The following is a 23,951-nucleotide window of genomic DNA, read 5'->3' on the forward strand; positions in this document are numbered from 1 at the left end:
AGAGTTTGCCTCTCACACTGTCCATTTGGTACTTGCATGACTGATAGGCAACCCTTATGAGTGATGATATGGACTTGTGTTTAATAGTGTTTCTGTTTAAGAGTGGGGCTTTGCAGTCAGACCTGGGTTCCAGGGCTCTGCTATTCGATTTAGGGCAACTAATTTAACATCTTGGAACCTTATTTGTCTCACCTGTGACATTTGAGGGTGTAAGTTTTCATACTACCTCCAAAAAGGTTGCCTAGTCTTGTCTTGAGGGCTGTTGCTTAACTTTTTTTTTGGTAGATTGAAACGATACTTATTTTCTATTTCCAAGTGCTGTCTTTTTTTCGGAGGCGGGGGGAGGGGTGGGGGGTGGGGTGGGCTCTGGGAGTTCTGCCCTTTTATTTTCCCCATAATACTGTCCTGGCTTTCAAGTCTACCCCCAAGGACCTTACCCAAGCTCCATCTGCCAGGAGCTGCAGATCTGGTCAGCTTCCTTTTAGTCCCCCCAGAAGAGTTCTTACCCTTTCAGGGCTGTTGTAGAGGCTCCTCTCCCTGGAATGCTGTTCCGCCCTTGGCCAACTCCTCACTTGCATTCAGTAGGTTTCAGTTTAAATGTCACCCCTTCAGAGAGGACATCATTGACCACTTTATCTAACGCATAAAACACCTGTTATTCCTCTGTTGCTTGCTTTTTGTTTCCCCTCCACCGGGCAGTAAGCGCCATGAAATCAGGGACCATCTGTAGCTTGTTCTGATCCCCAGCACCTAGCCCACTACTAGCACGTGGTCTTCGCTGAATACTGTGGAATAACTGAAGCCCCAGGAAGCGCTGGATAAGGAATCAGGGCCCTATTAGAAACTGGCAGGGCAGCCCGTGCTCTATGCTTCCAGCTTCAGTGCCCCATTCATGACGGGTCTAGGGCAGGCAAGGCCCTGAGTTTGGCCCCGCTGGAAGTAGACCCCCCGAACCGCCACCCGAGGCCTGATTGTGCCAAGGGAATCGTTTCCAAGGCGACAAAAAACAGAGGGCGGGGCCTGAGAACGGAGGGTTCAGCTCTGGCCCCCGCAGGGCGCTCCCGCGAGACGCGGCTGCGCGCGGAGGGGAGGCGGGCTCTGGGGCTCCGGGAATGCGCGCGCGCGCGCGGCGAGGGTCTTATGCAGGGGCCCACGGCAGCGCTGCTCCTGAGGGCGGGGGAGTTGGGGGCCACACAGCCGGACTCCACCTCCTGGTACCGCCAGGAAGGTGGCCCAGTGTGCAGCTGGCCGCGGAAGCCTCAGCCGCTCGAGTGCCGTGCAACTTCCCCCGCCCCATGGCCCAGGGCGCGCCACTCAGAGTTCCGGCTTCCAGAGAAGGGTGCGGCGCACGGCCAAGACTGGGTCTGCAGCCCAGCCTCAGCGCGCCGGCTAAACTGCGCCCTCCAGCCCTCGACCCACGACAGCCACGCCCAGGGCGCCGAGGATCCCCGCCTCTCTGGGCCCTCGCTTACCCCGGCTCAGGAGGACGCCCCGCCCCAGGACGGTGAGGCCACTTGCGGCTCGCCCCTCCTGGCCCAAGGCTGTCTTGGGGCGGAAGTGAGAATCCGGGGAACCGGAGAAGAGCGGTAGAGGATAGGCATCGGGATGCAGGGTGGAGAGAGAAGGGGTGCCTACCCCACCCCCACTCCGCATCTTTCTGCAGGTTCTCTTGTCCTTTGGCGAGGATTCTCCAAGGCGTCTCAACACATGGGCCGGCTCAGAAACGCCAAGATCCACGTGGAGAGAGCTGTCAAGGTCGGAGGGGGTTGGGGGAAGGGCTAGAAAAGGCCTGGAGGGTGGCTCACCCTGCCTCCTTGCACTATATTCTCCCCTCCTTAGAAAATAAAGAAGAAAAAACCTTGATCCCACGCCTGTCTTCAAATACTTCTCCAGTTTTCAATACCCCGTTCACAAGCAAAATTCTTGGCAGAATTCAACTTCTTTATCTGGGTTTCAGTCAGCCCCCACCACTCTGGGTCCCTGTCCTTCACCACTCTCATCAGGAACCTCTCTAGTTAAGGTCACTGGTGACCGCTAAGGAGCCAGATCCACCAGTCAGTCCCTTTTCTGTCCTGACCTTGGTTCGGCACCTTGTGTCATTCTGCACCAACACACCTTTCCTCCTGGCCGTCTGCACACTCCTGCTTTTCCTTTCTCCCTCCCAGGCAGCTACTTTTCGGTTGATTCTGAAGACTTCTCAGGACATTCTTGTTTCCCTGGATCCCTCTCTACACTTGTCTCCTCGGCTGTGAGTTCAATCCATCCTGCGCCCTTTTCATTCCCTCTCCAGCCCAGCCTGGCCTCTGACTGCACCGCTCTGTGGATCCAGTCCCTCACTTGACATCTCCATCGAGGGAACATCAAAGCATTTCAAACCCATGTCTTAAACCATACTCGTCATTTTCCTGCCCAGACCCATTATTCTCCCTGCTCTTTGGTCTTTTCCATCTCCCAGTTGCTTGAGCCAGGAAATTTGATCTTTCTGTTCCCTCACCCACACATCTAATCCTAATAGCACAACTAGTCTCTATTTCCAAAAGGAATGTCAACTCCCACCTTGTTCCCATCTCTGCTGGAGGCACCTAGAGAAACCACAACAGCCTTCTCACTAGTCTCCTTTCTTCCATCCTTGCCCTCTGTTTTCCATAGGACAACAAGCCACACTTAACAGCCTCCAAGCACGTCACTCCCTCCCTTCACTTTATTGCTTCACGCTGCTCTTAATATAAAATCCAAGTTCATTCCACAGCTGTCAGTGCCTTCCACACACCTCTTAGGAGGTCTCCCTGCATTTTCCACACTCCATATACCATGGCTCCCTTCCAGTTCCTTCTGACTCCTCCAGCCTCAAGACCTTTGCACGTGCTTTTCCCTTTGCCTTAACTGCCATTTGCCCAGCTCTGTACATTTCTGGCTCCTTCTCAGCTTCCCTTGATTGATTCTCTAGATCCCCATTAAAATCCTATTTCTTGAGCTTCCCAGCCTGGATGTTAGTTCCTGCTCTTTCACTTAACCACTGGGTGGCCAAGCTACTCAGTGTCTCGATGCCTCTGTTTCATAACCAGTTAAGTAGAGATTGGTTGCATGCGGGTGCTCAGCTATGTCTGACTCTTTTGTGACCCCATGGACTGTAGCCAGCCAGGCTCCTCTGTCCATGGGATTCCCAGGCAAGAATACTGGGAGTGGGTTGCCATTTCCTCCTCTAGGAGGTCTTCTCAACCCAAGGTTTGAACCCATGTCTCTAGCATCTCCTGCATTGGCAGGCGGATTCTGAACCACTGCACCACCTTGGAATCCCCAAGTGGGGATAATAGTGTCTATTAAAAATACACATTGTTGTTAGTAGTAATGTGTTTAAGTGGTTAACACATAGTAAACGCTCAATATATAGTTGCTATTATGATTATTACTATGCAGATTATTTTTCTACTTTTTTACAGTCTGTCTCTCCTACTAGAATATATAAATGTCATGAAGGCAGAGACCATAGCTGTCTGGCTTACCATTATCTCCCCTGTGACCAGCACTTAGGCTATACTTACTGAAAAAGTATTCTTCTGTCACCTTATAGCAGAAGAAGATCTTTATGATCCAAGGTCGCTACCCTGTGATCCGTTGCCTCTTGCGCCAAAGGGGCTGGGTAGAGAAGAAGATGGTTCATCACTTGGGTACCACTTTGCCACAACCACATAAGGATCTGGACAGCTCAGTAATGGGTGACAGTGACACGACGGAGGAAGGTGAGAAATCCCTCCCTTCCCACAAGCTGCCTGAGTCCCTTTTCTTTGTTTCCCACTGTCCCAGGGTTGAGGCTTTGATGTGGGGCTGAGGGGCAGGGACTGGGGCCTTCCCACACCTGGGCTCTACATCTACAGAGGATGAAGATGAGGAGGAGGCATTCCGGCCACCACAGCTGTTTGACTTTGATGAGTTATTGGAATTTGATGACCTACATGGGAAACACGCTCTGATGGTGAGGACCCAGGGGGCTGGATAGGGGGCTGCTTCTTTCAAGAGAAAGCACTAGAGTCCAGCTTGGTGACCCCAGACAAGCCGTTTTCTAAATCTCAGTTTCCCTATCTGCGGTAAAAACGATCGGTTCTCTAAAGCCTAGGTAGGCCAGTGGAGTGGTGAGTGACACAGATGAGGCTGGCCTGGGATCAGGACTCTTTGCCAGGCTGTATCAGAAGCTGGCACAATCTCCACACCTGGTAATTCCCCTTTCCAAATAAAACCCCATAGTTCATCTTCCTCCATCCTTGGCAAGTGAAGGTTAGAAGGAAGGACTTAAAAATTTTTGAAAAAGGCTGGTATGTTAGGGAGGATATGTGTGTTGAGATCAAGACACTTGGCTTTGAATCTTCGTACCACCACTTTCTGAGTTGAACTATGCCAAACTGCCATTATTGTCTCTCAGGTGAGGTTGAGGACTGGCAGTTCCACACGGCCCAACATTGTGAACCTGGGACAAGTCCCTGAGCCTCAGTTCCCTCATCTGTGAAATGGGGATAATGGTAGCACCTACCATATAGGGTTATGGTGAGGATTAAATGAATTGACACGGAAAGCTTAAGCACAGGCCCTGGCACATGGTGTTACTGGTTATCAGTAATCCTTCTTCCCAGCGTTCTAGGAAGGATGGGGAGAAGTGGAGCTCACGAGAAAACCTTTGTCACATGCTCTGTGACCATCAGCTTAGAGTCACTGCCCTGCCACTAAGTCACTAATGACCAAGACCCAGAACAAGGTGTGGCATTCAGTTGTGGGCTTTAGTCACAGCCTAGGGGCACCTGGTTGAAAGAGCTGCAAGCCTGCCTGCTCTCTGCTCACCAGCATGTGCCCCAAAGGGAAGAGATGTCTTTTCTTAGCTTACAAAAAGATGACGTGAGCTAGAGGACCCCTTGGAAGGATATTTTCCCTCCATTCACCCACCTGGCTCAGCATGGTGGGGAGAAGCTTCCTCAGACCTCGTGGTGCCCACATCAACCTTCCCTGTCTCCTCCCCTCTCCCCAGTCACGTATGGTTCGGAACGAGATCCCCTACTTCATCTGGACTACTCGTCGGGACATCCTGGACTGTCGCTTCCTCTCCAAGGATCAGATGATAAACCACTATGCTCGGGCAGGCTCCTTTACCACAAAGGTGAGCTCTTCAGAGCGCAGGCATGGCAACTGCCAACCCCCGCCAGCTCTTGGGCTGGCAGTCCCTTTTTCTGCTCTCCTTGTCAGTGAGAGTTCTCAGGAGGTGGGGAGGTACGTGATTCAGTGGGATTTGGACACCTGGGTTCAAATCCAACCTGTGCAGCATGTCGGGCTCATATAGACATGCTGACTAAAATAGACTCCAGGAGCCAAATGGGGTCTGGAGTAAGAACAAACACCATGGCCAACGATTGTGAGCAGGAGGACCCTTCTCTCCTAAGCAGAGACTGTCTGGCTGATGGTTCTATTATATCTTGTCTTGGTTAACTGACTTCACCTCTCTGAGCCTCAGGCTCCTCTTCTTTAAGTGAGAATTCCAGTAAGACCTATCCTCTAGGGTTACGGCAAGAATGATAGGCTTTATAATTGGGACCTGCTGCTCTATTATTAGTGTGGACTGGGAAGGATTCCTCAAAGAGGCAGGTTTTTAAGGATCCAAAGGGTGGCTTGGAAGGATGCGGGGCATTCTGGACAGAGGGAGCCACATGAGCAGCACGTGGAGGTGAACATGAGCCTAGCAAGTGGGGCAGAGGCTCTGAGCCTGTCCACGCAGCATCCCCTTGAGCTCTCTGGGTGGGTGCCCAGTGTGGAGAGTCCCTTGGAGGCCCCCTGGGCAAGTCCCACCCAGCCCCCTCAGCAGCTGACTCCATAGGTGGGTCTGTGTCTCAATCTCCGGAATTTGCCGTGGTTCGATGAGGCTGATGCCGACTCCTTCTTCCCACGCTGCTACCGCCTGGGGGCTGAGGATGACAAAAAGGCCTTCATAGGTAAGGAGATACCAGCCCCATGCCTAGCCCCTCAAGCCAAAGGAGGAGGGCTAAAGCCCTGGCTGGTGTTGGAGAGCAAAGGGCCTCTTTCATGCCCTCATGTGTCCCAGCAGATTTCCGTCTCCATCCCCAACCCTCATCTTTCCCTTATGTGCCTCTCTTAATGAGGCCCCTACCTTGGTCACCCCAGACCTCCAGAAGAGCTGACGTAGTTTATCTTATTTTCTAGAGCAGGTTCTAAAAGTTGGTCACCTAGTTGAGTTTGGAATCCAGAATAAGTTCCAACCCCCTGTCAGATTCCACTGACTAGATCGGGTTCCAAGTCTAGTTCCAAGAAAAGTTTCTAGACTTTGGGGCTCACAGACAGAGTAGGCTCCAACTCCAGCACACGCTCTAAATTCAGGTCAGAATTTGGATCCACATTAGACTCTAGGTTTAAATTCGTCTCCAAATCCTTTATAGATTTGGGGCCAAAGTCTGGTTCTCAGGCTAGAATAAGTATTAAAAGTGGATCAGGACATTGTAAATCAACTATACTTCAAATAAAAAAAATAGAAAATCACACACATGCACAATTAAAAAAAAAAAAGTGGATCAGGAACAGAGGAGGAGAAATCAGACAGCAGAACCAAGCAAGATTCTGAAGGTGGAATATGAGCCAAGTCAGGTCAGATTCTGGGGCTCGTTCCACAGTTGAAACAGAAGCCAGGTTCTAAGTGGGGTAGAGCCAGAAGCGGTAGTCAGGTTCCGGATCCAAAGTGGGACAGGTCATGATCAGGTTCCGGAACCAGAACAGGCCTGGAGCCTAGGGGCTGAGGAGGGTATCCCCTGCCCCGGGAGCAGAGGACTTCTGGCTGACAGCTGCCCGCAACGTTCTCAAGCTGGTGGTAAAGTGCGAGTGGAAGTCAAACTCTGTCGATGAAGGAGAGGCCCCAAGTAAGTACTGTGGTCACTTCTGCTCCCCTAACCATTGATCCTCCCACCCAGCACACCTCACCCATCTGTCGTGGTATTTTTCTCATCCGTCTGCCCATCCACCACCCCTTCCTACCCACTCTTCCATACATCTCCCCTTCTCTCTGTGCACAGTCTGTTCATCCATCTGCTTACCTACTTACCCACCCATCTCACATTCACCTACCCATCCACACATCCATCCATTCATCCTTCCCCCGACTGTCAATCTGTTCATTCACCTACTTTTGTCAACTCCACATTGCCTATTCATCCCCTCCACCTTGCTGCCTATCTACCTACTTATGCTTCCACAGACCCGCCTCCCCATCCATGTACTTCTTTTCCATCCTGCCATCCACCACTTAATCTATCTTCTGGCCCATCCACTCATCATTCTTCTGTCACGCCCACCCACTTACCCACATGTCTTCCTATCTGTTTGTTAATTGGCCTACTGCCTCGCTCAGTCCTCCAATGGGCCTGGCATGTGGCAGAGTGCTCTAGAGAGGACAGACTTAAGAGGACATGGTCCATCCCTGCCTGTGGGGAGCTCAGATCTGTGAGGAGAGGCAGCAGTAAAACCATGTAGTTTCATGTGGTCTGAGGACCCCTCGTGCCATGTGAAGGGGGACCCAGAGAGTCTCTCCCTACTTGTCGACTCAACCAGTTGCTGGCCCTTTCCCTTTCTGGACTTAGCTCCTACCTCAGAGCTTCCATCCTGTATCCCAGAGTCCTATCAGCCAGAGTTCCCAGAATTCTTCAGGGATTTGGTGAAATGAGAGGCAGCTCTGCTGTGAGCAGAAAGTCCCTGGCTCTTCCAGAGGGAGACCTCCCCATGGCTGTCTCCTGGGTGTGTCAGGAGCAGGGGCTCAAGCGGCCTCAGGTGTGTCAGAGCTCCCAAGCACAGAGAGGCTGCAGGTGTGTCTGCTGGGACTCTAGGTGCTGAGATGCTTTGGGGACATTTAGGGTGGAGCCCAAATGAATGACAGGTCCTGCACAGTGAGGGGCAAGGACGCGCACTGAGGCCACAGGTGAATTTAGAACAAAGCCCCAGGTGAGTGGCAGGTCCCACAGCAGTAGGGGCTGCAGGTGTATTTCAGGTGAAGTCACAGGTAAGTGACAGGCCTTGGGGCAGTGGGAGCTGTGGAGTGTGGGATAGTGACAGCCCCCACCTCTACCCCATCTTTTCAGGAGACAAGCAGCCAAAGAAACAGGAGAAGAAGCCAGTGTTGGTGTCCCCAGAGTTTGTGGACGAGGCTCTGTGTGCCTGCGAGGAGCACCTTAACAACCTGGCACATATGGACATCGACAAGGACGTGGAGGCCCCGCTCCACCTGAGCCCTGAGGGCTGGTCCCTCTTTCTCCAGCGCTACTACCAAGTGGTCCAGTGAGTGCCTCTGCAGCCCAGGCCATGGGGCGTGCTCTCGGGCAGCTTTCATGCTCCCAGCTGAGGGTCAGGGACAGAAGCTCTCTGTCGAATACCCACCGCCCCCAGCTTCCCCCCAGTCTCACTGTTTTCATTCGCTCTACTATTCTCCTCCAGAACCCTCAGGAGTTCTCACTGGCTTCATATTAGGGTCCAAACTACTCTTCCCCAGATCTCGGTGTAGCATAGTCACTAAAATCATGGCCTGTGTTGTCAGACAGATCTGAGTTCAAGTTCTGCCTTTGCTCTTTCCAAGCTCTGTGACCTTGGGAATCTCACTAACCTATCTGATCTTTGCTTTTCTCAAATGCAGAATAGGTTTAAAAATAATGTTCTGCCTCAAAGGTGGGATTAGACAGGATAATTTTTATGATGTGCTCAGCATTGACTCATAGTATTCCTTCACAAAGTAAGACTCGGTTAAGTCATTTAGATTTTATCCTGGAAGCCAGCATTTTGCAAAGCCTATGATATAGCATGCTAGTTCTATATGCTGAAATGGAGTTTATGAAAAAAAGGGTTTTGTGGTCAGTCACATTTGGAAAACACTGGGTTGAACAAAGTTAAAATAGGTTTCCTTGATGCAGGACTTTTCAGAAGATGGTGTAAACTCCCAAGAGGGACAGAGTGTGCAGTGTATCCTGTACTTATGTGACCCCAGCCCCCTGCCCCAAGAATGCTTAGTGGTTGTATTTGCAGGACACATTTTGGGGAAGGGTTCTTAAGCAGAGGAAAGGAGTATTGAAATGGGCCTGGGCCTGTTGTAGGGAGATGCTGTTCAGTACAGTGTGCAGGAAAAACTGGCAGGAAAAGGGCCTGAAGGCAAGAAAACACTCAGCATTTACTGAGCCCTTCCTATGTGCCAGGCATCATGCCAGACCCCAGAAATGAAGCAAAATCCGTGCCCTCAGGAGCAGACAGCTCAAGGTGGGAGACTTGGAGCAAGTCAGGGGGAGGGCTAAAGGCCTCAGGTGGCATGGTGTTAGAATAGAAAGGAACAGACAGATTTAATGATTGATAGGGGAGACTGAAGAACTAGTAAATGAACTTTGAAACCCACATCATTGATGAATAATTCATTTGTATCTTTTTTTAAACATTAGAGAATGAAAACTAGGTGATCCCGTACTTTCCCCTTAGCTGCCAGCAAACATAAAGCTGCCCTTCTGAAATTAAGAATCACTGGGGGACTTCCCTGGTGATCTGGTGGCTAAGACTCCAAGCTCCTGATACAGGGGGCCATGGTTCAGCCCCTGGTTAGGGAACTAGATTCCACATGCTGCCGCTAAAAGAGCCCACATGCCACAGTGAAAGCTAGTAAAACCGAGTACAGCCAAATAAATTTAAAATATTAAAAAAAGAAAAAAAGAATCGTCAGGACGGAGTTATAAGAGTCGGTGGAAATCATGTCAGTCCTTTGCATTTCTGGATGTGGGGCAAGTTGAGGGCTGAAGGAACCTCTCAAAAGCAGGATTAGGAAATTTCCCTGGTCATCCAGTGGTTAAAACTCTGCTTCCAGTGCATGGGTTGCAGGTTCAATCCTTGCTCAGGGAACTAAGATCCCACATGCTACATGAAGCAGTCAAAAAAAAAAGTTAATGAAAAAAATCAGGATTACATAAAATATTACCTCATGTAACATTGTACTGAATTGTTAGATTATTAACATTAATTAAGTCAATATTTATTGCTACTTCTCAGCTTTTAAAAACAAATCCACAACTCACCAGCCAGGCTTTTTTTTTTCCCGTCCCCTGACCACCAGGTCCACTTTCCACAGAACTACTGGGTTTTTTTTTTCCACTAAATATAAAATCATCCTGTCGTGTTGAATATGCTTTTTCAAATTGCACGTGTCCGTGCCACTGCCATGTGACACTTTCCTGGGCCAGATCACAGATTTGCTCAGTATATTCTTTATGGCCATGGCCACAGAAACATTTCCAGCAAACCTTGTGGAAATAGAAGAGCCAGGATTCATGTGTGAAAAGGAGGCCTTGCCCAAGACCCCTCCATCTTTTTGTCCTTGTTCCCAGCACTGCCCAGCTGCCACTGCTATGCCAGCCTTACTAACAGAGATAAGTTCTCTGTGGCTGGAGACATCTAAGAGGCTCCAGCCTCTTTAACATCCGAGAGATGTTAAAAGAGAGGTTACCATCTAGCAGAGGCTTCCTTCCTGTTCAGTCAAAAGAAAAGAAATGGGAGAGTTTGGCTGAGGCTGCCAACCTGCGATATTTTGTGACTTGGTTTAGTTGAGGACATTTCGTGTCATGTAGGGATCAGGTTCCTCTTTGTCCCTGAACTCTTATCCATACAGCCCAGTCGCTGCCAGAGACTTCCTTATCCAATCATTCATTCATTTAACAAACTTCTAGGGAGAACCTAATAAGTGCTGGGGTACTACTTGGGGACAGGAGTATAACAGAGAATAACAACTATAGAAAGTATTCCTGGTCTCATGGAGCTTGCATTCCAGTGAGCAGAGACAGGCAATGACCAAATAAGTGTAGGTGTCAGGTGGTAAGTGACGGGAAGAGAAATCTAGGAGATGTATGATATAGTTGTGCAAGAAAAGAATTAGATGAGGAAGGGGCCTGCCTATCCACCAGTGTTAGGTTAAAGATTAAGAGAGGAGTGAACCGCCAAAAACACTTGTGGATGAAAGATTCAGGCAGGCTAGAGTTTGCATCCTGGCTCAGCGTCTTAACTCAGTGTGTGGCCTTGGGCACATCATTTAACCCTGCAAGCTTCAGTTTATACTTCTCTAAGATGGGATCAATAACATCTCCCTAAAGATGGATTAGTGATAATGTATGTAAAGCCCTTGGCACAGTGCCTGGCATGTAGAGGTGTCTCATCATTTGATGCTGGTGTGATTAAATTCTGCCAAAGAGCAGATTTAATATAATAGAGAGAGAGGTGGTGGCAGAAGGTGGAGTATTGGAGTCGGAGGGGTTACGGTAGGTAGAAGTCCCATTCCAGCAGTTGGGGACGATGCCCTGGGCAGGGTGGATCTGGGGCGCAGCCTGAGGGTGGGGGTGGAGGATTGGGAGAGCCCTGTCTGGGTCTCAAGGGGAAGGGTGTGACCAAAGCTGGTGGGACCATGGCCAGGGGGCTTGTGTCTCCCCTTGCCTTGTTCACCAGGATGCCCCCAGGCCCAGCCCTGTCCAAGTCCCATCATCTCCCCACAGCGAGGGGGCAGAACTCAGGTACCTCGACACTCAGGTCCAGCGCTGTGAGGACATCCTGCAGCAGCTGCGGGCTGTGGTGCCCCAGATGGACATGGAAGGAGATCGCAACATCTGGATCGTAAAGCCGGGAGCCAAGTCCCGTGGACGAGGTGGGGGTCTGCCCCTGCTACCTGTACCAGCACCCTACACCCTCCCCAACCAGAGGCTTGGGAGGTTAATAGTACAGCCTCTGTTGGAGCCAAACTGCCTAGGTTCGAATCCCAGCTCTTCTACTGATGATCTGTGTGACCTTGAGGAAGTTATATCACCTCTTTGAACCTCAGTTCCCTCATCTGTGAGAGTTGATGATAATACCTCCTATGAGGCCAGGATTAAATGAGGTAGTGCATGTACTGCTCAGCACGGTGCCAGGCACAGTAGCCACCCCATGAATGCTGGCTGCTGTGATGATGATAGGGCTTCCCTGGCAGCTCAGCAGTAAAGAATCCGCCCGCCAATTCAGGAGATATGGGTTCAGTCCTTGGGTTGGGGAAATCTGCTGGAGAGGGAAATGGCAACCCACTCCAGTATTCTTGCCTGGGAAATCCCATGGACAGAAAAGCCTGGCGGGCTACAGTCCATGGCTTCGCAAGAGTTCGGACATGACTTAGCAACTAAACAACATGATGATACCAGCGCCTCCTCTCCTGCCCTGAGAGTTTAGGTTAATGCTTTAGGCAGGCCTGGTGGTACTCACTGCAGTTACTTGCCGTCTAAGGGCTCTCCGATTTGACTTATGCATCCTTGTGAGGTGTAGAACAGTGGTTAAGGGTGTGGATGCTGAGAGCTGAGCCAGACTTCCTTGGTTCAAACCCAAGCTCTGCTCCCTAATATTTGAAAGACCTGGGGCAGGTCAGTTAACCTCTTCTGTGCCTCATTTTCATCCTTGGTAAAATGAAGCCAATAATACCTACCCAAGAGGATTACATGAGTACAATATGGAAAGTGCTTCGATCCTATACTTTTAGAGTAACTGCTATGTAAGTGCTGTAATTTTTAGCCACTATTTTGACTGCTCAGCATGAATGGAATTTGAACAGGGCACCCAGCAGGCTGGGATGGTGCATCAGCCCAGCCTTTAAAAGATCGTTAAGGACTTCTAAGATGTAAAAAACAGACTTTTGGCAGCGGATCACCCCACATACTGCCCTTGGGAGAATTTGTTCATGTCCTAGTGAAGCTGTCGCAGCTTCACACACTGTGGGACACTCTCAGGATGTCTCTCTAAAACTAGCATCATAGTCTTTTCTTCTTCTATGTTGGAAATCGTTTTGTTGGTCTTTTCCAGGTTTGAAAATACATATTTGTTATTAAAACAAGACCAGACAGTACAGAAACGTGGAAGAAACTAAGGGCACCTTTGATTTCACTGGGATAACTACTGTTTACCTTGTGGTGTGTTTCTATACTCTCGTCTATGCGTGTTGGGTGTATGTGTGTTTTATTCTAAATAACAGCATACTATGTAGCTTCCTTTTTTCATTATTTATCTTTTCATATCAGTGAGTATTACTTACTGTTTTTCACCTTTATTTTTTCTTAATAGATCTTAGAGGTCACTCCATTTCCATACATCTAGATCTGCTTCCCCCTGCCCCCCATTTTTAGTTTATTGTTGGAGTCACTTTCAAACATACACAAAAGCAAAGAGAACAGTACAGTGAGTTCCAGTGTATTTCAACATTTTCTCTCCATTTTTAGTAAAACTTGATTGAAATATGTATACAGTCCCCTTCATTGACAAGGGCACACATTGGGAATATACAACTCAGTGACTTGTCACATAGGGAACACACTCGTGGAAACAGCATCCAGATTACAAAGTAAAACATTACCTTTACCCTAGAGGGCCCTGTGCTACCTCCTGGTCTCTGCCTCCCTGCAGTGGAAGCCCTTATTCTGACATATAATACCATAGATTAGTGTTGCCTGTTTTTGAAATTTTATATAAAAGTACAGTATATACTTTCCGACCTCATTCTATCTTATAGCTGCACAGTCTAATCTTGTTTATATGTACTCTCATGGTTTTACTTAATCCTTTTCTGATCGATATTTAGATGGCCATCAGTTTTTTCCCTATTTATTTGATTATTTATTGGTTAATTGCTGTTAGCAACACTGATGAATATCTTGTGCGCATATCTTTCCATTTATAGTAGTTTTTCCACTTATTTCTTTAGGATAAATTCCTAAAAGTGAAATTGCTGGGTCAGAGGTCATGAACAGTCTCAATCTGTGGCTACACAAGTCATCATCATATTGGGAATATTAGTCATCAGTCTGGGCTTTTGGGAAAGAATCTGGCCTGGGAACCAAGCATAAGTTGTTCTGTGCCATTGGCAGGCAGTCAGACTGTTTGGAGGACCAAGCAGTGAAGAAATAAGATTGATTTTTGAGTGTAGGTGTCTGTCTGCAGTGTGATTCTCACTGTAGACCCTTGAACAGCATGAATGAACTGCATGGGTCCACATGTAAGCAGATCCTTTCACTTTGTACCTACTTTAGTACTGCATGACCTATGGTTGAACCTGTGGATGCAGAAACATGGATACAGAGGACCTACTGTAAAGTTATACAATAATTTTCAACTGTTCAGAGGGTTGGCACTGCTAATCCCTGTGTTGTTCAGCTGTATTTATCAGCATTAAAACGCCTTAATTAGCGTAAGATGCTTAACTTCACTTGTTATAAAACAGATAAAATTAAAAGATACCATTCTACCTAGGAGAATGGCAAAAATAAATCATCAACAATGTCGGTAGTATGTGGGCAAACACACAATCTCATACACTCTTACTCGGAGTGCAAGTTGGTAGAACATCTTTGTTCTGTAAAGTGAAAAAATGTACAAACCCTTTTAGCCAACAAATCTATAATTAGAGATGTTTTTCACAGGTAACTAATAATGATGATGAGTTAACATTTACTGAATGCTCACCAAGTGCCAGGCACTGTTCCAGTTCCTTAGGATGTTTAAATGCATAGAATGCTGTGCAGCTGAGGCACACACAGACTCTGCCATAACTTGGGTGCCCATCCATAGGACCTGGAAGCAGCACCTGGCTTCTTTGGATCAGGAGATGTGTGTTGTTGTTGTTGTTTTTAAATTGTGTACCCTTTTGTACTGCCTGCTTTTTGCCTCTGCTCTTTTATATTTTGTTGTTACGAAAAACTAATCAAAGTCATATATGTATATGGTTTTAAAAAGACCCAATACTGTTTAAATTTTTATATGTACATATATTCCTTTCCATCATCAAAACTGGTTAATTAAAAAAAAAAAAAATCCTTGGCAGATTCTCAGCTTTCCCAAAGAGAACATGGAGAAAGGCAGACTTACCCACTCGGGCCTGTCAGTCCTTAGGGAATGCGAGCTTAGGATGAACTGTTCATAATCCGCTAGCCCATCTCCCAGCTGAAGCCTGGCCTCACCCCTAACCAGCCCTGTTTCCCCCTTAGGTATCATGTGCATGGACCACCTGGAGGAAATGCTGAAGCTGGTGGACTGCAACCCCATGATGATGAAGGACGGCAAGTGGGTGGTGCAGAAGTATATCGAGCGGCCCTTGCTCATCTTTGGCACCAAATTTGATCTGAGGCAGTGGTTCCTGGTGACCGACTGGAACCCACTTACTGTGTGGTTCTACCGTGACAGCTACATCCGCTTCTCCACACAGCCCTTCTCCCTGAAGAACCTGGACAAGTGAGCACCCCCCCCTCCCCCCGCCCTCAGCCCCCTCAGTCCCATGAGCTCCTAATCTAATCTGGGAGCTGGCAAGGAACAGTGCTTCCAGTGCAGTACTGGGCTCCGAACACAGCCTCTGCAGGCAGGCAGGCCCATCCATCCACCCATCCTTCCACCCAGCAGATGCCTACAGCACGTGTACCCTGAGCCATTCACCATTCTAGGCGCTTGGGACACAGTAGTGAATGAAACAAACCCAGCCCTCAAGAGTTCACATTCCAGCAGGGAGAAACAGACAAGCCGTGAACATAATCAGTAAAATCATCAATGGGTTAAAAGGCGATATGTGTTATGAGAGAAAAGATGTAGAGCAGGGTAAAGGGGGATCCGGAGAAACAGAGAGGCAGCATTCACTTGGGGGTGAGAGGAAGCCTGTGGAGCCCTGGATTCAAATTCCTGTTTTGCAGCTTCCAAGCTCTGTGACTTGGGTCGAGTGGAACCCTGTTTAAGCATCAGTCACCACCATCTGTAGAATGGAGCCAGTGACACGGAGCTCAGAGCTGTTGGTTAACTGAATGCTTGCGTGTGACGAACGCCAAGCACTTCATGTATATTATCTCAGACGTTCATGAAAACCTGGCCAAGTGGGTACTGTTACTACCCCCATCTTTTACATGTTGAAAGAAGCATGCAGGTTAAATGAGTTATATAGGATTTTACCAGTCAGCAATGAAGCCAGGACTTGAGTGCATGTCTTGGTGATTACAGGCCCTGTACTCTGAGCTACCTTCTTCCAGGCACTGGGAGAGTTAACTGTGACACTGTCACAAAGCACTTGGCACTGTGGCCCCATATTTAGTACCCTCAGAGAGGCCCTGAGCACAGACTGGCAGTGGTCCTAAAAGATGGTGATGAGGATTTTGCCACCTCAAGCTGCACAGTTTGGTGTGGGCAGGACTGGTTCCGGGGTTTGCCTGCCCTCCCCATGTCTGGGTGGGTGGGGCGAAGGGAGCCAGCCCTCAGCTTCCTGCTCTCTGTCCCAGCTCTGTGCACCTGTGCAACAACTCCATCCAGAAGCACCTGGAGAATTCATGCCACCGGCACCCACTGCTGCCCGCAGACAACATGTGGTCAAGCCAGAAATTCCAGGCCCACCTGCAGGAGACGGGGGCCCCGAACGCCTGGTCCACTGTCATCGTGCCTGGCATGAAGGCCGCAGTGATCCACGCCCTGCAGACCTCCCAGGACACCGTGCAGTGTCGGAAGGCCAGCTTCGAGCTCTATGGTGCTGACTTTGTGTTCGGTGAGGACTTCCAGCCCTGGCTGATCGAGATCAATGCCAGCCCCACCATGGCACCCTCCACAGCTGTCACCGCCAGGCTCTGTGCCGGTGTGCAGGCAGACACCCTGCGTGTGGTCATCGACCGGCGACTGGACCGCAACTGTGACACAGGGGCCTTCGAGCTCATCTACAAGCAGGTGAGGTGGCCAGGCCCAGGCGGGACCCAGGGAGGCCTCCCTGTAGTAAAGCTCAGGGCTCTGCAGTCACACAAACCCAGTTTGGGTCCTGGTCTTGCTGCAGTGACTGGGTACAGCCACTCCACCCTCTTGAGCCCCCATTTTCCTGTCTGTAAGATGGTCATGCTGTTACCATCTTTTTCCTGGGGTTTGGGGGATGAAATGAGTCAGTGTGTTGGATAATACTTCTAGAGGCTGGTAGCATACTGTTATAAGCATAGACTCTGAAGCCTTCCTGGATTCAAATCCCTGCTCAAATAAATAACTTCCTCTTCCATGAGGTTCCAGTAAAACAGCAGCCCTCAAAATTATAGAAGCTCTACTGTTAACCAAAAGGCCTTGCAGGTCTGTCTTTTCACTCAAAATGTGTTCAAGACTGAATCTTGAGACCTATAGGTATACTCTTGGGATGCTTAAAAGATGTGTAGCTGCCTTAAAGGGCCTAATAGGCATGGCTTGGATTTCTCTGAAGTTTTCTGTTTGTTTTTTTGTGTGTCTTTTTAGATATCATTGACATACAACATTTTTAGTTTTAGATGTACAACATAAACAGTATTTACAAATTTGAAAAGATCACCACCATAGGTCTAGTTAACATATATCATCAAACAGTTACAAGAATTTTTTTCTTGCATGAGAACTTTTAAGATCTACTTTCTCAGCAACTTTCAAATATACAACATTATTAACTATAGTCATGATTCTATACATGACTTATATATTTGTAACTGAAAGTTTGTAATTTTTTATTCCCTTCACCCATTTTGCCCACCAATCAGCTATCTGTTCTCTGTATCAGTGAGTTCAGTTTGTTTTTTATTTTAGATTCTGCATATAATTGAGATCATACGGTATTTGTTTTTCTCTGACTTATTCAACTTAGCATAATACACCCATGGTCTGTCCATGTTGTCACAAATGTCAAGATTTCATTATTTTTGTTTATTTTTTTGGCCGCTCCACAGGGGATCTTAGTTCCCCAACCAGGGGCCAAATCTATGCTCCCTGTAGTGGAAGCGTAGGATTGCCAGGGAAGTCCTGAGATTTTCTTCTTTTTAATGGCTGAGTAATATTCCATCATATATTTACAGGTACACATTTTCTCTGTTCATCTGTCAGTGGATGCTTAGGTCAATTCCATATGTCGGTCATTATAAATAGAGCTGCCATGAACATGGGCTTGCAGATATCTTTTCAAATGGTTTTTCATTTCTTTTGGGTAAATACCCATAAATGGAATTGCTGGATTGTATGGTAGCTCTGACATTAACTTTTTGAAGAACATCCATACTGTTTTCCATAGGTGGGCACACCAATTTACCTTTCCACCAACCTGCAAAATTTCCCTTTTCTTTACATCCTTGCCAACCCTTGTAATTTTTTGTCTTTTGGATGATAGCCATTCTGCCAGGTGACAGTGATATCTCATTGTGGTTTTGATTTGCATTTCCCTGATGATTAGTGACGTTGAGTACCTTTTAATGCACCTGTTGCATGTATCTGTATGTCTTCTTTTGAAAAATGTCTATTCAGATCCTCTGTCCATTTTTTAATCAGATTGTCTTTATATATTTTGGGGACCTCCGTGGCAATCCAGTGGTTAAGACTTCACACTTCAGTGCAGGGTGTGTGGGTTGGATCCCCAATTGGGAAAACTAAGATCCTGCATGCCTCATGGCATTGGCGGGGGGTGGGGGAGGGGAGGCGGAGATTGTCTTTATATCTTTGTATGTTATTAACCTCTTACAAGTGATTTGCATTTTTTCCCATTTGGTAGGTTGTCTTTTGATTTTGTTGATTTCCTTTGATGTTCAGAAGATTTTTAGTTTATTTGTGCTTTTGTTGCCAAATCCAAAAAATCATTGCCAAGACTGAGTTAAGGAACTTCCTGGCTGTTTTCTTCTAGAAGTTTTATGGTTTAAGGTCTTATGTTCAAGTCTTCACTCCGTTTGAGTTGATTTTTCTATATGGTGTAAGATAGTGGTTCAGGTTCTTTCTTTTGCATGTGGCTGTCCCGTTTTCCCAACACCACATATTAAGAGACTGTATATTCATGCCTCCTTTATCATGACTTAATTGACCACAAATATATGGATTGATTTCTGGGGTTTTAATTTTGTTCCATTGATCTGTGTGTCTGTTTTTATGCCAATATCATACTGTTTTGATCACTATAACTGTGTAATACATTGGTTTGGCCAAAAAGTTCATTTGAGTTTCCATGTATGCTTGCAGGAAAAAAAAAAACAAATGAACTTTTTGGCCAACTCAATAGTCTGAAATCAGGAAGTGTGATGCCCCCAGCTTTGTGCTTTCTCAAGATTTCTTCAGCTATTCGGAAATCTTAAGTGATTCCGTACATCTTTGGGGATTGATTTCTCTATTTTTGTGAAAAATGTCATTGGAATTTTGATAGGGATTGCATTGAGTCTATAGATTCCTTTGGGTGTTATAGACATTTTAATAATATTAATTCTTCCATTCCATGAGTACAAAATATTTTTCTATTTATTTGTGTCATCTTCAGTTTCTTTCATCAGTAGTGTACAGGTCTTTCACCTCCTTGGTTAAATTTACTCCTGGTATTTTATTTTCTCTGATGTCCTTTAATCTCCTTAAGTTAGAACAGCTCCACTGCTTTTTTTCCTACCCATGTTTGGATCTTTTGAAGGCCCCAGACTGGTTGTTTTATGGAACTGCCCCACATTCTGGATTTATCTGATTGTTTCCTCATGGTGGTGTTTAACTTCTGTTATCTGAATGTCCTATAAACTAGAAGTTAGGTCACACAGCTTGATGAGGTTCAGATTACACATTTTTGTCAAGAACACTTGAGAGGTGATACTGGGGGCCTCATACAGCATCACGAGGCACCCATTGTCAGAGTGTCTCGTGATTGGTGATGCTAAGTCTGACTGTGCAGGTAAGGTCATGCTACGAGACCTCTGCATGGTAAGTTGCATCCTTCCCTTTGCAGTGATCATTTTCTTTGTAAGGTGATTCTTTGGCAGCGTGCAGATGACACATTTTCCTGTCATCCTTTTCACCTACTTGTTTTGATATCCAGTTTTGATTCTTGCCTGTTCTGTTAGAGTCGCAGAATGGTACATTGCTATTTCTATCATTCTTTCTGCATTTATGAGCTGAGATTCTTCCATAAAGATGAGTTTTTCTGTATCAACTGGGCTTCCCATGAGCTCTGATATCTGTATTTTTGTAAATTGAAGTATAGCTGATTTACAGTGTTGTATTAATTTTTCTATACAGAGTGATTCAGTTATACATATACATGCATTCTTTTTCATATTCTTTTCCTTTATGATCTGTCCAAGGATATTTACTGAATGTAGTTCCCTGTGCTATACAGTAGGACGTTAATATCTGTAAATTTTTAAAGCATTTATTCATTCATTAGGCTGCATCATGTCTTAGTTGTGGCAATGTGGGACCTCCATCATCTCCGTTATGTCTTGCGGATCTTTCGCTGCAGGGCACGGATTCTCTAGTTGTGGCGTGCAGGCTCAGGAGTTGCAGTGCAGGGGCTTAGTTGTTCCATGGCGTGTGGAATCTTAATTCCTTGACCAGGGATTGGACCCATGTCCCCTGAATTGCAAAGCAGATTCTTAACCACTGGACCACCAGGGAAGTCTCTCGATATCTGTATTTTTAACAAGCTCCAAATGACACTGATGTTTAGATAGGTTCTAATCAGGATCTGTTGATGACATGGAAAACCCATCAGCCTAGCCCTAGGTTAACAGAAGTGTTCCTAACAAGATGCAGGGGCTCTTCTGTGTCCAGTGCAGGAAGTACAGCTCGGCTTAATAAGAACTGAACATGGTCCAGGAGCTCCTTTCTTGGATCTTTCTTTCTGCCTCCCTCTGTATATTTGCAACGTCATTCTCTCCACAGAAAGCCGCCTTTAAGGTTCTGCTTCCCTTGGTTCAGATGAAAATTTAGGCAGGCTCCAGGCCTCTTATCTTTCTGGGTGTTGTAATTCACATGCTTTCAGCAGGGAATCTGGCTCATCTCAGGAAGCTGTCCATTGACAGCAGCCGGTGGAGGAGCATTCCCGGCTAGGGAGTTGAGGAAGGCAGGCAGGTGGAGGGGTAAAGGTGGGGGCCTGGCTAAGACTACCCCCCATTCCTCTGGTTTATTCATCTCAGGGGCTCTGTCACCCTCCAGGTACTGATTCAGACCCCTTAGAGGACAGAGACGGGCTTTGCATTTCTCAGCCCAGAAATGTCTCCTGACCAGGTGTCCCAGAAGTTAATTCCATCTACCCCTTCCCTAAGTCTTTCTAGACCTAGGATTCTAGCACCATGGTCTGAGCAGGCCTTGTCTCCCCTTCTTCCCCACAGCCTGCCGTGGAGGTGCCCCAGTATGTGGGTATCCGGCTTCTAGTAGAGGGCTCCACCATCAAGAAGCCCCTGGCGATGATGAGTCACCGGCGGATGGCCGTCCGCCCAGCCCTCCCTCACCTGCTGGCCCCGAGAGGCTCTGGGGAAAGCAAGGACTCAGGAAGCCCCATCCACAGGTCAGCTTCTAGGAAAGTTGCTGGGGCCAGAAGCCTGGGGCACACTGAGAAGCCAGAATCCACTGCCACCACCTCAGCCCCTGGAAAGGGGAAGAAAGGCAAGGCGAAAAGTGCCACAGCCCAGGTCCGCCCCAATCTCCGGAAGTGGGACACCCCCAGCACGAGGATGAGCTGCATTTTTACCATGACCTTAGCTAGCAGGGACAGGCATCCCCACTCTTTGAACAGATTGCCATTGAGTCTGAAGAACCCCCAGGCCCTGGGTAAGACCCTTCCCCCCAAACACCCCAGGGCCTCAAGACAACTTCTTCCTGTTCTCCAAGCCGCTCCTAACCACCTGGGTTTGCCCCCACCCACAGCCCCACCAGAGAGTCACCGGTAGTAAGTAAAAGTCACCACTTACAAAGTATTTTTAAAAACTGCACGACTGAATGACTGTGATCCACCCCCCGCAAAGTAGTCACGTGGTGAGGCAGTTGTACTCATTTGGAAGATGCCAGGACTCAGTCCCAGTTTGGTCTCACGCCAGAGCCCCTTTTCCTGCTGTAGTATTCTGTCTTTGCTGCCGTGCAAAGTTGCCTCTGGGGAAAAGGAACTAATATCTGTACAGCACATAACAGTTGAAACTGTGTCACTACCTGACCAGCTCCTTTAGTTCTCACAGCCTAGCGAGGGAGGTGCTATGATCCCCATTTTCCAGCCGAGGTATCAGGAAGTGTAAGGAAGTTGCCCGAGGTTGCACAGCTCAGAAGGGGCAGAGCTGGGATGCAGACCCAGGTCTGTTGGACTTCAAACCCTGTGTCCTTCCCATGGCCTCTGGAGAAGGAACTGGGTGGGCTCCATCTGCCCTCATCTCCCCCTGCCTCCCCACCCTCCACTCACACCTTGAGGGGGAGCTGGTGAGCCTTAGCCCCTCCCCACCCCCTCACGGCCCCTCTTGCTCCCACAGCCCCTTACCATTTCCCAAGCCTCCACAGCAAGGCCCGGCTGCCTTCTCCCCATGTGCCCTGGCCCCAGGGGCAGGTCCTCAGACTACAGCACAGCAAGCTGGCGGGCACTAAGGCCCTGTCAACTACAGACAAGGCCTTGATGACTCTACCAACTGCCAAGGTTTTGATTTCCCTCCCACCTAACCCTGAGCTCAAGCTGGCACCCAACGCCCTGAAACCAAAAAAGGTGGGCCTCAAACTGTGACCAGTACCCCGCTGGGCAGTGCTGACTACCAGGGTCAGGGCTGGAGGGCACAGGTAGAGGGTAGCCCCCAGGCTGGCCTGTGCCCCAAGGGAAGGGCTTGCATCCCTCAGGAACCCCCTCCTGAACAGATTCCTGATCATCTCTCCTCCTTCTCCCCTCCTTTCACACGGAGGCTCTTGCTCCCCAGCACCTTCATGGTCCCCACTTTGGAAGTAATGTGTGGTCTCAACCCTTTGAAGACGGAAATCTTCCTAGCATCTGTAGGAAGAGCAAGACCAAAGGCAAACGCAAGGCCAGACTCTGTGACAGACCAAAGGCCGAGACACACCTCATGACAACACTGAGCCTTCCAGGGCCTCTGACCCTTATCACAGACCGGGGTTTGGAGGGCACAAGGGACATGTGGCCACAGAAGCTCTTGCTTCCATCACCACCACCCTTATCCTGGATGCAGCGCCAAATAAAAAAGAGCAAATGAGGTCTTGGAGGTTTGGCTCCTTTTCTGTTGGGAGGGTGAAAGGGTATGTGACCCTGTACTCCAAGGCCCAGGACTAGAGCCAGAGGCTGTCAGCAACTCCCCCCAAAGCACAGCCCCGCACTCCCACCCAGCAATGACAGGAGACTCAGCGGAGAAGAGTGGACCTTGCTAAACCCCAGTCCTCTCCCGAGGGAGTGGGCCCGTCCCTTCCTCTGCAAGGGGCCAAGGTCACCTCAAAAGGAAATATCCAACAAGGCCCTCTCATCTGAAAAAAGCTCAACATTCCTTAGTTATAATGGGTTGAATGTTGGTATGTCTTCCTAGAACCTGTGGATATGTCTATTTGGAAAAAAAGGTCTTTGCAGATGTAAGTTAAAGTACAGATTTTGAGATGAGATCATCCAGATGGGGCCTCAATCCAATAACAACTGTCCTTACAAGAGACTGAAGACAGTCGAGGAGGAGGCTGTGTGGAGACAGAGGCAGAGGCTGGCGTGATACGGCCACAAGTCAGAGGGTGCTTGAGCCACCAGAAGCTGGAAGAGGTAAGGAAAGATTCTCCTGTAGAGCCTGTGGGTAGAGCACAGCCCTGTCAACACCTTGATTTCGGACTTCCGGCCTCCAAAACTGGGAGAGAGAATCCATTTTGTGCTATTTTAAACCATTCAGGTTGTGGTAAATTTTTTTTTCCCCTAATTTTTGGCCGTGCCATGTGGCACATGGGATCTTAATTCTCCAACCAGGAATTGAACCCATGCCCCCTGCCATGGAAGTGCAGTGTCTTAACCCCTGAACCTCCAGGGAAGGCCCCAGGTTGTGGTTAATTCATTGCAGCGGCCCTAGGAAACACACTAGTCAAATCAAGATAAATACACTCTGATCCAGAAATTATTGCACAGCTGAATGAGAAAACGCAGACAGGCAGACCCACAGCAGCACTGTGGTCACAGCCGA

The 23,951-nt window shown here is 48.2% G+C and overlaps 1 protein-coding gene across 1 annotated transcript; it reads left to right on the forward strand.

The window, feature by feature from the left end:
• The first annotated feature begins 1,140 nt into the window (after positions 1-1,140).
• On the forward strand, positions 1,141-22,371 carry TTLL3 (tubulin tyrosine ligase like 3). The gene is made up of 12 exons (XM_052648653.1): positions 1,141-1,504; positions 1,664-1,755; positions 3,575-3,740; positions 3,876-3,973; positions 5,015-5,143; positions 5,855-5,969; positions 6,813-6,905; positions 8,118-8,313; positions 11,544-11,692; positions 15,045-15,288; positions 16,314-16,749; positions 21,150-22,371. Exons 1-12 carry the CDS (start codon positions 1,141-1,143, stop codon positions 21,705-21,707), a joined length of 2,640 nt encoding a protein of 879 aa, XP_052504613.1. The 3' UTR covers positions 21,708-22,371.
• The last annotated feature ends 1,580 nt before the right edge of the window (positions 22,372-23,951 follow it).

Source organism: Budorcas taxicolor, chromosome 1 (genome assembly GCF_023091745.1).
Source record: "Budorcas taxicolor isolate Tak-1 chromosome 1, Takin1.1, whole genome shotgun sequence".
In the NCBI taxonomy this organism is placed as follows: Eukaryota; Metazoa; Chordata; class Mammalia; order Artiodactyla; family Bovidae; genus Budorcas; species Budorcas taxicolor.